Below are 13,888 nucleotides of genomic sequence, written 5' to 3' on the forward strand. Positions count from 1 at the left end.
GCTAGCAAAGGTATATTAACCAAATAGGGTACAAGGAAAATTAAGTGGACCATTTTCTAGTTGATAAGTTACATGACCAGGTTCTCTGATGCTTAGTCATCTGATGCTTTTGGAGAGCTCTCGGGTGTTTCTAGACTTGCTGTTTTCTTCCGTGTGATCCATCACAGCAGTTCGAAATGCATCCACGGTAGCACTTTCCTTGAACTTCAAAGCAAATGTAGAGAGGGTGTTCCTTCCTTCAACAGAACTGTTAAAGCACGAAAAGGTAATGCCTTTCTTCACCAGTTTCAACTGGGACCTCCTGCATCACAAGCAGAGCATTTCCACTGGATTTGTTAACCTCTGTAGATGAAGAACCAAGACCCAGAGGAGATGAGCTTCCATTGTTTGAGCTTCCAGTACCAAACAACGGCAAGGATGTGCTGCTGCCCTTTAAGCTAAAGGTAGAACCTGCAACTAGTTAGAGAAAATGATCAATAGAGGGATTAATCTGCAACTAGTTAGAGAAAATGACTTCTAGTGGTAGATATTGTATTTTGCAATTTGGTAGATCATAAAATCAATGGTTTTGTTTAGTTCGATAATCTGAGGGGCATTTATCAGCATGATCTGAGGGGCATTTATTTTCTTGTTGGTGACCATGCTCACCCAAGATCTGAGGACATATATAAGATGCTTAATTGCCTGATCAGCGATATGAAATTTGTTGGTTATATTCCTTGTGACATTGATACATACGATGAGGAAGAAAACCTGTAATGAGGAGATGAATCATTGGAGGGCAGGTCTATCTTGCCTTTTTCTTGAGAACAATTTCTCTTGCTGTTGTGCACATCTACCAATCATAGGTTGAGGCATCTCTAGTGGCAGGATTTCTTAGGAACTCATCCTCTTAACAAGAACTTGGTGGATCATGCATGGAATTTCTTTCCTAATAGTAACGGTCAACAAATTATTTCCTAATTTGAATTTAACTTTCAAATCTGCCATCTCATTTATTCCTGCTTTTGTATCTAAAAAAGCAAAGTCACTCCCATAAAAATAACAGAGAATTGCCGTGAAGCTTTCATATGGTGTCTAGTTTTCACTTGCTAATGTCAATCCTTACATATAATAATATAGTTTCACCTGGTAATGGCATGGTACCCAATTTCACGTGTGGCTTTGTGTGGCTTTGGTCTGTGCATTATATGCGTCCTTCTTGTAATCTGTCTCGTGTATGCAGTGCTGGTTGCTTTATGTTAATGCTTGATTTTCTGAAAAATACTAAAGCTAGATGTCACATGTGATCTGATTTGCATGAGCCCATGAGTAACATGATGAAATGTCGCTAGGTGAATTTCACTTTAGATCTTCAAATTCAGTAATCATATCTGTGTATTGTTTCTTGTTCTTCATCGGTTATAGTCCATGAATTATATGTTATAACCAAAGAATCTATAAACTTTCGGATAACATTAGTGGTTGACTATATGATTCTCTAATTTACATTATGCCATGAATCTGGCATAATTGCTCAAGGCATCTTAGTTTGCTCCTTTTCTAAACCTTTTTCCTATTCTATTATCGAACTAAACAAAACCATTGATTTCATGATCTACCAAATTGCAAAGTACAATATCTACCACTAGAAGTCATTTTCTCTAACTAGTTGCAGATTAATCCCTCTATTGATCATTTTTGAAGTAAAGTTATGTGAGGGGCATTTATTTCTGTATAAATTAACGCTTTTTGGTTGAAGTAAAGTTAGAAGCATTTTAACTGTGTAAATTGAAACCTTTTTGCTTCTTCTCGTTGCAGCTCAAACTGCTCAACTTCAAAAACTCTCACCAGAAAACGCTGCGTCCGCCCCTCCCTTTGGTGAGCAGTCTAGCGGTGACAGTAACATCTCCGGTGGCAGCAGCTCTCTCCCTGGCTGTGACAGCTCTTTCCCTATGGCAGCAGCATTCTCTTCACATTGCAGCTTAAGCTACTCAATATCAGATTATCTCACCAGAGATTCAAAAAATGCTGACATCCACCCCAGCCTTCAGTGAATTAGTTTTTTCTTGCTAGAATATTATCTTGAGAACAATCACATTTAGCTTAACATTTTTTTGTCTATGAAATTTGCTTTGTTTTCTTTGAACCCTTCACAATTTGCATTCAGTTTTGCTCCTTTTTTTTCTGATTGCTTAGTGAATGGTGGAAGTTCATAGCATTTGAACGCATCTTGTTTTATGCAAGTAGTCACATATGTAAATGTCGTAACACGGTAACAGGTTGCCAAAATTCTTTACCCGTCCAACTGGTTTGAATTTAACCTTCCCTATTACTGTTTTCTGAACTTCATTCTTTTGATTGGTCAGGCTGCAATGATCAGCCATGCAAAATACAAATGAGGTATGAAATCAAGGTCGATAAATGTTGGATTGACTGCATGTCTTCGATAAACCCCATATTGGTTTATATTTCTGATAAGAATGTGATTCATGTAGGAATGATGCTGTTGAGGATGGTATCTTCAATGACCTGTTTGTTTTTCAGCATGATCTACTAAGAGACTTGGCCATGTATTCTGCCAAGTCTAATTATTGCAAATCATCACTGTTCTTTTGTGACGTTGATGAGGCCAATCGCCATTCAAGACTGAATATTGTAGACATGTTTCCAGAGCTCACAGAACTCGAGATTGACTATTGCAGTAATTTGGTATGTCTACCTCCTGGATTATGTGAGATTATCAAACTAAAGAGCCTCAGATTTTTTGATGTGTTTGACTGTGCAACCATCAGTAGCTTCCCTGATGAATTTGGTGACCTGACAGGTTTGAGAAAGATCAAAATGAGGTGGTGTTTGCAGTCATTGCTTGTATGTTTGCAGTCATTGCTTGTATGTATAATGTATCACGAACTTAAAATTTTCCACTGTGCCCCTCAGATTGTTCTTGTTGTGATCTCGAACTTGATATAGTCATTGCTTGTATGTATAATGTATTCCAAAAATTGTTGACAATTTGAACATAATTAATGCCAGGTGGTTTTATATATCTTTTTGATGAAACTGTTAGCAGTAATACAATTGGTTTGATTCAGTAAACGAGTTAAACGAGTCGAGCTCGACTATTGGTTTAATAATCAAACGTTAAACGAGTTAAACGAGCCGAGCTCGAGCTCGAGTATGTATAGTCGAGTCGAGCTCGAGCTCGTGTTAGGAACTCTACTCGAGTTCGAGTTCGAGTTCGAGCTCGAGCATTTCGAGCCGAGTCGAGTTCGAGCTGGGCGAGCTCGAGCTCGACTCGGCTCGTGTGCAGCCCTAGTAAGGAACCTATGATTAGTTAAATCATGTTATACCTCACCAAAGTGACTACGCATGATTTAAATGCACATTAGTGTTTCATGTTGTATTTATTCTCATTTGAAGTAACATAATTACCCAAAGGTAATGTGTTATGTTCAAGAGAATAAGTAGAGTAAAATAGGAAAATAGATCCTTACATAGTTCTGTCATTTTACACCCAAAGGTGTTATGCTTAACTATAGTTTGGATTTACATTTCCTAGTTTTACTAGATAAAGTTAAGACGGAATACATGTGCGTATTAGGTATATTACCAAAGTAGTATCCTAATGACCCCGGGTATTTGTCTTGGAAATAGTAGACATAAAGAGCATTTATTTGGTTTACTGTTCTATATGGTTTGTCTCATATACTGTTTTATATGGTTTGTCTCATATAATGCATGTCAACTTATAGATGTCTTTTGTCGTCTGCAGTGCCTGGATCTATTTATTTTAATGGTTCAAATTCTATCCCTTTACTTGATTCAAATTATGCTGAATGGAAAGAAAATGTTGTGTTTACATTGGGGTATATGGATCTAGATATGGCTTTGAGGCGACCTGAGCCACCACCTCTTACACCAGAAAGTACACATAATGAAATAGTGTATTTTGACAAGTGGAAGCGTTCTAACCGACTAAGCTTGCTGCTTTTGCAATCAAGGGTCGCTAAGAACATACGTGGTGCTATCCCACCTTATAGATCGGTGAGAGAGTTCTTGGATGCAGTTGAGGCTCAGCTTGTCAGTTCTCATAAAGCCAGAGCTAGTACCCTAATGTCAAAGTTAATATATATGAAATATCAAGGAGGGGGTAACATTCGCCAGCATATGTTAGAAATGAGGAACATTGCTTCTCAATTGAATGACATGAAGTTGACTATTTCTGAATCATTCTTGGTATTCTTTACTTTGACCTCTTTACCAGCTGAATACACTCCTTTTTAAGATCAGTTACAACACACATAATACTGAATGGACATTCAATGAATTGATGTCTAAGTATGTTGAAGAGAAGGAAAGAATGAAGGGTGAGAAGTTGCAAAGTGCACATATGGTTTCTCATTCTGGGGCTGGTAAAGTTAGCATAAAGAAAAGTTTAATGAAAAGGAGTGCCAAGAAGAAGTCAACAGGACAAACTGCTTCTCAAACTGCGCAGACTAACTTAGCCCCTATAAAGTGTTTCTTTTGCAAGAAAAAGGGGCGTAAGAAGTCAGACTGCATCAAGTACAAGAATTGGTTAGAGAAGAAAGGTAACATGTCATTTGTTTCACTTGAAAGTAATATGTTACATGTTCCTATTAATAGCTGGTGGATTGACTCTGGTGCTACTGTGCATATTGCCAATAATTTACAGGACTTTCTGAGCAAAAGAGAACCAACACTACATGAGAGGAGCATTTTCTCAGGAAACAAAATGCGCTCACATGTGAAAGCTGTAGGAGAATGCTAGATTAGGCTTGATACTGGCTTTGTTTTGGATCTTCATGATGTTTTCTTTGTTCCATCATATAGTAGAAACTTAATTTCTGTATCAAGACTGGACAAATTTGATTTTTATTTAAAGTTTGAAAATTCAAAAATGTTGATTTATAAAGATCTTGTTGAAATTGGTTCTGCTATATTTTCTGATGGTTTATACAAGTTGAATGTGAAGATCCAATCTCCTGAATCGTTGGTTTCTAGTCATACTATAATTGGCAATAAGCGTAGTACCATAAAGGATGATTCATATATGCTATGGCACCGCCGTTTGGGTCATATCTCTGAAAAGAGAATAAGGAGACTCATAAATGAAGGGATCTTACGATCTCTTGATTTTACAGATAACGACATATGTGTAGATTAGATAAAGGCAAAGCAAACTAACATATATAAAGAAGGTGTCGAGCGATGTACTGAAAAGTTAGGAATTGTTCACACAGATGTTTGTGGACTTTTTCCTCCTTGTTACACAGGCGAAAAGTATTTTGTCACCTTTATAGATAACTATTCTCGGTATTCGTATCTCTACTTAATCTTTGAAAAATCCGATGTGTGTCAAGTTTTCAAAGACTATACGAAAGAAGTAGAGAAACAAACCGGTGATGTTATCAAGATAGTCAGATCAGATAGAGGTGGTGAATATTATGGTAGGTTCACTGAGATAGGACAAAGGGAGGGACCATTAGCGCGATTTCTAAAGGAAGAAGGCATTGTGCCTCAGTACACTATGTCAGGCAGCGCCTACCAAAATGGTGTTGCTGAAAGAAGAAATCGTACGCTTAAAGAAATTGTTCGAGCTATGTTAAATTACTCTACTCTCCCTCTAACCTTGTGGGGTGAAGCTCTCAGGACAGCAGTGCATATACAGAATAGGGTTCCTACTAAGGTTGTTCCCACAACTCCTTACGAGTTATGGACATGTAGAAAACCTTCTCTTTCTTATATGCACATATGGGGATGTCCTGCTGAAGCTAAATTGTATAACCCCTACATAAAAGCCTTTGATCCTAGAACAACCAGTGGTTTCTTTATTGGTTATCCAGAAAGATCGAAAGGCTATAGGTTTTATTATCCATCTCATACACCACATATTGTGGAAACAGATAAGGCTAAGTTCCTGGAAGATGGCTCATTTGGGTTAGATGCATTACAAAACCTCAATTTTGAGGAAATACAGGATACTGAAAGTAGACCTGATAAAGAGAATATAAATGTGTATGATTATGTTGTCTCTTAGGATGACATGAATGCAAATCATACAGGCAATGCATCAGATCTAGATGAATTAAGTGTAGATCATACTGATGAATACGAACAGGATGTGGACATACAAATTGAAAATGATCAATTACATGTTCGTAGATCTACAAGGGTCAGGAGATCTGTCATATCATCAAACTATGTGGTATACTTACAAGAGCCTAGTGATTTCATAGATGTTGATGATGATCCTTCCAAATTCATTGAAGCCGTTGAAAGCAAACAATATAGGCACTGGATTAATGCCATGAAAGAAGAGCTTGACTCTATGGCTAAAAACCAGACATGGAGCCTTGTGTCGTTGCCTGAAGGAGTAAGACCCGTAGGGTGTAAATGGGTCTATAAGACCAAGAGGGACTCTAAAGGCAACATAGAGAGATACAAGACAAGATTGGTTGCTAAAGGATTCACACAAATGGAGGGCATTGACTATAATGAGACATATTCACCTGTCTCTGCTAAATAGTCAATGAGGATTGTCCTTGCACTTGTAGCTCATTTTGACTTAGAGCTACATCAGATGGATGTGAAAACGGCTTTCTTGAATGGTGATTTGGATGAAGAGGTATATATGGATCAACCTCAAAGGGTTTTCTGAGAGTGGTAAAGATCATTTGGTTTGCAAGCTTAATAAAGCGATTTATAGACTTAAACATGCCTCACGTCAATGGTACATTAAGTTTTCCGAAGTCATTACGACTTTTGGGTTTATAGAAAACATCATTGATCGATGTGTGTATCTTAAGACATGTGGGAGTAAGTTCATAATTTTGACTTTATATGTGGATGACATTTTACTTGCTTCAAATGATCTTCAATTACTAACAGAAACCAAACTTTTTCTCGCATCTCATTTTGAGATGAAGGACATGGGTGAGGCTTCATTTGTTCTTGGCATTGAGATTCGTTGAGACAGATCTAAATGTGTTTTAAGTTTCTCCCAATCAACATACATCAATAAAGTTCTTAAAAGATATGGGATGGAGAATTGTTCTCATATTTCGGCACTCATAGCTAAAGGGGACAAATTGAGCCTAAATGATTGTCCAAATGACGAATTTGAAAAGGCACAAATGATCAACATTCCATATGCATCTACGGTTGGCAGCTTGCAGTATGCGCAGTTTTTTACTAGGCCTAACATTTCCTTTGCTGTTGGCATGCTTGGTAGATTTCAGTCTAATCCAGGCATGGCACATTGGAAGGACATAAAGAGAGTCATGCGGTACTTGCAAGGGACAAAAGATTACATGTTGACATATCGCAAGGTGGACCATTTAGAAGTAATTGGCTATTCTGATGCCGATCTTGAAGGATGTACCGATAGTAGAAAGTCTACTACTGGTTTTGTTTTCCTTCTATCAGGAGGTGCCATCTCATGGGGGAGCAAAAAGCATACTGTGACTGCTGCTCACACCATGGAAGCAGAATTCATTGTATTATATGAGACTACATCACAGGCAATTTGGATAAAGAACTTCATTTCACAGCTCAAGATAGTGGAATCCGTTGATAGACCACTTAAGGTTCACTGTGATAATGAAGCTGCAGTGTCTTTTTCCAACAACAACAAAAGTACTACTTCTTGTAAGCATATGAAACTTAAGTATTTTGTTGTTAAGGAAAGGACAGAGAATCAACTAGTGTGTATTCAACACATTGGAACTACAAATATGGTTGCAGATCCTCTTACTAAAGCGCTAGCATCTGGTATGTTCTTTGAACATGTTAAGAGGATGGGTTTGTGTAGTTCAATGTAAACACACTATTATGCAAATATTTATGAATGTGATCACATACAGTTTGTTGATTCTCATTAAGTTTGTTGTCTATTTATTTTGTATTCTCATTTGTTTGTTGAGAAGTTTTGTAAGACAACAAGGTGAGACCTTGGAATGGATTTTAAGGCTAATCCATTCATTTTGTTTACCCTTGATATCGACTTGAACTAGTGGAAGATTGTTGGGATTTCTCCATCTGGATAGTCCTGCGTCGATACGGTCTAGATTTCTAGCAAAGCTCCAACATTTTTAGCACATGACTTGAACTATGCATAAAATGATGTAGCGAAATAATAACACAAATGGTACCAAACAATTTGTTAGATTAAATGCATTGTTGTGCATTAACAGTTCATGACACCTTTTTTCTTGTTCTCATAAACTACCAAATATTTCGATAGGTTCAAATGTTTGCGTAATATGTTTAACTATGAGATTGTTGAGACCAACTTTTGAACATGCAATAACAATATGACACTATGAAACATGGTTTTTTCGTATAAACATTCGATTTTTTGGACAAAACATGACAACATAAAGAGGCCGATAACAATTTTACATGTTCAAATGTTTGTTTAATATATCCAACTATGAGGCTGCTGATACGAACTTTTGAACATGAAAGAACAATACAACACTATAAAGCATGGTTTTTGAGCATAAGCATATGGTCTTTGAACAAACATGATGACATAAAGAGGTCCTTGCTTGATTGTGACTCCCGTCAATTTTGTTTGCCAGTTTATTTATTCAGCATTACTTCCAACTATAATTTTTTTTTCTCTCTTTCTTTGTGGCTTCTTTTGTTGTGTCCAATGATTTGATGAATTGGCCTCTGTCTTTTTCTTTAGACTCTATCATCTTATTCACTAATACATGTCAACTTTCTGATGCAATCAATTTGTCTATTTGGAGAATCCAATAAAATTGAAACGATGTAGAGAGATTAACATGGCCCCCGCTCAGTGGCGAGACAGAAAAATTTTCTGAAAAGTCACTATTTCACAAACTTTTATATCTGAATGAGCATTTACATATATAACAAAAGTAAATATTACAAGACCTTAAGAGGTCGTTTGATGGTTGTACCATAGGACAGAACAGACAGGACGTCCTGTCTAACACACTGCTGTTCTGTCCATCCTGTCAATGTTGTTCTCTGTCCATCGTTTGACAATTTTAAGAACGAACATCATGTCCCTTATATCCAGCGTTTGTTTTATCTCTACCTGTACTGTCTGTCTTGTTCGTCCTGTTCAATGTTTGTTTCTCGGAGTCTCTTGTTCCATTATAACAATACTCAAAAAAAGTGTTTGAATAGCCATGAAGCAATAGTTATATCTCTCTCTTTCTCTCTCTTCTTCTCTCTCTCTCTCTATATATATATATATAGAGAGAGAGACAAAGAGATCATCAATTGCAAAAGACTGTTGATCTATCAGAGCTTGCCATGATAGTTCGTTCAAAGAAAGTTCACTTGACCAGTTTCCCAATTCTATGCTTAAAATATAGAACTTAATACAATGATCTACTGAGACTTGAACCAAGTCATGCCCTTTTTACAAGATGCCCTTTTTACAAGAATCCACAATATAAAGCACAGTACAAAAGCACACATTAAACAATTTTTGTTGGTTTATCACCAAATTTTCACTAAGATTCCATATGGACATACATTCAAAAGAAAAAATAAAGAACATAGTATTTGATAGTTTTTCTTTCAATATCTATCAACTTTTACCCTTCAATGATGCTATGGCAACCGAGAATACTTTGCAGCAGCCATGGAGTCATGAACCTTCTTGCAGAAAACTGCTGCCTTGAGCTTCTTCCAAATGTTTGCCTTCACTTTTCCGCTCTTTGGTGGAAAGAACTGCAGGGGAGCTTCTAAACCTCTGTTTACATTCTGAAATCTGTCCATGGTAATGTGGTACCATGTTGTGTGATGGAAATCTAAGATGTGTTAGTAGAACCTAATACATGAGTAACGGTATGTACAAACTTTGAAACTGGTAATTTATACGCTTGAAACTAAAATTATGAATTTTCCTTATGCTCATGAACTAACGCTATCATGTCACTGGAAAGAATACTATCCAAAATGTTGTGGAGATGTTAGAAAGCAAAAAATAGCATTTCATAAGAAAGAAAACTAGAATATAGGTTCTTGCTAAATGATTTTAAACACTTTCAGTAAAAAAGAAATGCCATATGCTCTTCCATGATCAGGTTCACAAAATTGGCAAGACATTAATTGATCAGGACTCAGGAGACAATACAAGACGGATAGAGATTCATTAACCCAACTAAATGTTATTCAGATCAAGATCCCAACAGGAGGTGTATTGGCATGAAGCCATGCTTCCAGTTTCATCATATTTTATTTATGTAGCTATATCGAAGAACATAGACAAATCCATCTAAGGACCTGGAAAAAATCCATATATCCATTTCAATTAATGGTACGTAATATTTACCAAAAAGAAATAGAGGACACGTGACATGCATGACCTTCCTCTTCCCACCACCCTACTAGAAAGAAAGAAAGCAAGAAGTAAACAAAAGCACAGAAGAGCTAAATCACCTCAAAATCACATTGCAGTCTTCATTAAACACTTGTGCTTCTTTGTGGTTAAGTTTGAATGCTTCAGCAGCAGCAGCGTCATGTTCAATAGCCCATTTAGTCATTGAAACCCCTGATTCACAACAGAAAAAATTATTATTCCAGTCACCAAAGACACCTGAATAATGTCACAGGTTTCTTCCTTAAAGAATTACCTGACTGCTGCAACCCCTCAGACAAACCACCACATCCAGCAAAAATATCAAGTGTAGCCAACACTTCTGAAGATATTTTATTGTAAACAGAGTCCCATAGATGAAACATTTTATCAAACATGTGGAGTGCAAGTCTTGATACATAACTTCAAAAGAGATACAAATGTGTTGTTCCTACTAAAATACAATTCGGTGAGGGAAGTAGACAATGAGTGATAGAGAAAGGGTGAGAAAGAAAGATAGAGTGAATGAGAGAAATCTATGCCCTACCTGTAGAAGGGCTGCAATGAGGCGGCGTTCCATGAATATAGGGATGAAGCTGGCCATCAAAGGGTTGAAATGTGTCATTTGACGGATATGAAGCTGGCTACGAAAAGGCTGTAGAAGGCCTGCAAATGAAGCATCTTATGGGATTTAGGGCAGAAGCTGGAGGGAAAGAGAATGAGAGAGAGAACTCTATGGCTTTCTCATGAAGCTCCAAATCATGGTCATCGGTTAGAGTAGGAGACGAGAGCCTTCTATTATGCCCTAAACCCCTCGTTCAGAAGATGAAGATTGGGAGAAGAATGAACATAGATGGTGAAGAACAGTCATACTTGCTAAACTACGGTAAGCAGCAAGAGATGGGCGAGAAATCCAGGTATTGAGAGAGGGAGAAAGAGTGCAAATAGCAATCAATCGCTGGATACCGTCACTGGCGCATTGTGAGGAGCAGGGAGCAGGGAGCAACGACTCACGGTGAGTGATGGGAGAGATAGACTTCATCTCCATAGCATCGGTGAGGAGCAGTGTGCAAACACTCATGGGGAGAAATGAGAGAGAGAGAGATGATTATCGAGAGAGGGAGGCGAGCGAGTGTCCTGTCAGTTCCGTGGTTAACCACGGAACGGTACAAGACAGGGGAGAAATATATACCCCTGTCCCAGTGTCCGCTCTGTCCGTTATGTTCCGTGGACAGCGTTTGATGCACATTTTAATAAATGGAACGCACGTGTCTGTTCTAGCCTGTTCCATTGCCATCAAACCACCTCTAAATGTAAATAAAAAGAAAAACTGAGGCACTAGTTGCCCACACCAGCCTATAACCTATATGTGGCTCCACAACTGCCTGCCCAAATGCAATCAAATCAACTTTTCTGCCAAGATAAGTCTATGTCCACGAAACATTATGTCAAACCATGCAATGTAATAGGGTTTGAGGGCATTTTTTGGGCAACTTCTTTGTTCATAAGCAATATGGGAATTAGATATTTTGCATCTCCACCAAACACACGACTGCAATGAACATGCAACACCCTCTTGTCATGGAGTTTTTTCCTTGTAAATTATTTCATCAGCTGAAGTGGTGAAATGCAGACTTTCAAAAGCTAAGAGCTCATTTTTGGATTAATCAAAAGTTGAGTCTCTTAATTTTGATTCCCTTGGAGCACATGTGGTTCTCAAATGCACTTTAAATATATAAGACAATGTTAAAGTCTTGAACAAATTGGCCTCTATACATCCAACAAACGGAGTTAAGTAGGACTATTTTTTTTGGTACTTATACGAGAAGGCAGTGCACGGTCAATTTAGTAATACGCCCCACTCAACTCATAGAGCGCGGCACCAATAGGAATTAAACTGGTGATGTGAGTTGTTCATATGAACCAGTTTTACCAGCTATGCAAATTATGTTAAAAGCTGATAGTTACTGAGTAGGGCTGCACACGAGCCGAGTCGAGCTCGAGCTTGCCCAGCTCGAGCTCGACTCGACTCAACGAGCTCGAGCTCAAACTCGACTCGAACTCGAGTCGAGCTACCTAACACAAGCTTGAGCTCGACTCGATTAAATAAAGTCGAGCTCGAGCTCGACTCGATTAGCTCGTCTAAATAAAATATGATCCTTCTTTTTAAAATATCTAGTAAATTTCATGACGTGGGATGAAATTTGTGAATCACTCAACCGAGTCAACCCTGCCAACAGTTTAGAGCTGCAAATAGACACCATTTGGTATTAGACTGTTCTCATTATTAACTATTATAGAATCATAAGCTGATGACTGAACAACTGAACAAAATGGAAATAGGACATAATGTATATAAACGAGTCGAGTCGAGTATAAACGAGTCGAGAACTCGACTCGTTTACTCATTCGAGTTTCATTGTAAGCTCGAACTCGACTCGTTTATAAACGAGTCGAGCTCGAGCCGAGTTTAACCGGGCGAGTTCGAGTCGAGCCCGAGCTGGCTCGACTCGTTGTGCAGCCCCCTATTACTGAGTCGTAAATAAAAAATTATGTTTTAAAACAAGAAATCAAGAAATCGGGTTAGATGAACGATGAGGTGCCAGATTTAGCGAACAAAGAGGCGAAAAAAGAAAACGGAGGAGAGAGAGGGGGTGAGCGTGTGCGCGTTAGCATACATTTTAGATTTTACTAATTGCAGCACCCTTGCGTTTCTCAATTACGCATAGCCCGCGTTCGTTCGGAAGAAGGAAGAGAGAGCGATAGAGACCGTTCTTCGTTCTTTGTTCTCTCCCTTCTTCTTCTTCTTCTTCTTCCCTTCCGTCTTCTTACGAATCTATTAATTGCGCTCCACTTTTCTTTCTCTATCAGATATCTCAGATCCGATCACCTCATTCTCTTTCTTTCTTTCTTTCTTGCGGTTCCGAGGTTGATCTCCGACGACCCCGGCCTCGTCTAGATCGGGGGGCGACGATCCTTGGTTTATCGACAAATCGCGCGCGTCCGCGACGGAATTGCGACAGGATCGGTCGTTTATGGCGTCCTCGGCACCTAGACCTGGCTACCCCGGCCATCCTCAGGGGCCGCCCGACGCTCTAGCCGCGGGTATTGAGAACCTGTACGTGACTCGCCCTAACGCGCCGGTTACTCGTCCTCCGCCCTTTGCCGGCGCCGGATCCTCCCCAACGCCCATCGCTCGCACGGACGCACCTACGTACGCTCCTCCTCTTTGGGGCGTGTCGCCTCCGCCGTTTGTGACGGGGAATATTGGGCCTGGTCGACCGATGGGGTTCGCTCAGCCGCCTCCTCCGGCCGCGTCTAGGCCGGGCCCGTTCTCCGCTTCGCCGCCCTCAAGCGGTCCGACGGCTATAAGTAACGGACCAGCAGCGTTTGTGCCTCCTGGATCTCGATTTCCTCCTACCGTGCAGGGTCTGCCTGGTTTGGCGCGTGGGCCTCCGCCGCCACCCGGCGTACGTCCGATGGCTGATAGTCAGAACGTTCCCGGCATCCTGCCGCAGGTTTAACAGTCTCGCGCCCCATTTT

The 13,888-nt window shown here is 39.2% G+C and overlaps 2 protein-coding genes across 10 annotated transcripts; one reads left to right on the top strand and one right to left on the bottom strand.

Moving 5' to 3' along the window:
* Positions 1-60: 60 nt before the first annotated feature.
* Positions 61-11,494, bottom strand: LOC116255425 (DNA (cytosine-5)-methyltransferase 2-like). 9 transcript variants are annotated; one of them, XR_004172859.1, is made up of 5 exons: positions 11,219-11,478; positions 10,893-11,011; positions 10,623-10,688; positions 10,429-10,540; positions 9,338-9,757 (listed from the first exon to the last, which is right to left on the bottom strand). XR_004172859.1 is itself a non-coding variant. In XM_031631245.2 (4 exons), the coding sequence occupies exons 1-3, from the start codon at positions 10,741-10,743 to the stop codon at positions 9,598-9,600; spliced, it is 393 nt and encodes a 130-aa protein (XP_031487105.1). In that variant the 5' UTR covers positions 10,744-11,478; the 3' UTR covers positions 61-450; positions 9,586-9,597. The 9 variants fall into 9 exon arrangements, 7 of the variants coding, with proteins under 7 accessions (XP_031487105.1, XP_031487100.1, XP_031487102.1 ...); XR_004172858.1 differs by having other exon boundaries at positions 9,338-9,797; XM_031631245.2 differs by adding an exon at positions 61-450 and having other exon boundaries at positions 9,586-9,757; positions 10,623-11,478.
* Positions 11,495-13,380: 1,886 nt separating this feature from the next.
* Positions 13,381-13,869, top strand: LOC116256643 (uncharacterized). Its single transcript, XM_031633035.1, has one exon. It carries the CDS (start codon positions 13,381-13,383, stop codon positions 13,867-13,869), a length of 489 nt encoding a protein of 162 aa, XP_031488895.1.
* Positions 13,870-13,888: the final 19 nt, after the last annotated feature.

The sequence above is a fragment of the Nymphaea colorata genome, chromosome 6, assembly GCF_008831285.2.
Source record: "Nymphaea colorata isolate Beijing-Zhang1983 chromosome 6, ASM883128v2, whole genome shotgun sequence".
NCBI classification, from domain to species: Eukaryota; Viridiplantae; Streptophyta; class Magnoliopsida; order Nymphaeales; family Nymphaeaceae; genus Nymphaea; species Nymphaea colorata.

Bases quoted from the DNA above. Each gene is read 5' to 3' on its own strand.
- LOC116255425 (XM_031631240.2), bottom strand. From the start codon at position 10,743: ATGTTTGATAAAATGTTTCATCTATGGGACTCTGTTTACAATAAAATA. The intron at 10,541-10,622 runs GTAATTCTTTAA...GTTGTGAATCAG, and splicing joins TGAGGGGTTGCAGCAGTCAG to GGGTTTCAATGACTAAATGG. The intron at 9,798-10,428 runs GTGATTTAGCTC...AACACATCTTAG, and splicing joins GACTGCAATGTGATTTTGAG to ATTTCCATCACACAACATGG.
- LOC116256643 (XM_031633035.1), top strand. From the start codon at position 13,381: ATGGCGTCCTCGGCACCTAGACCTGGCTACCCCGGCCATCCTCAGGGG.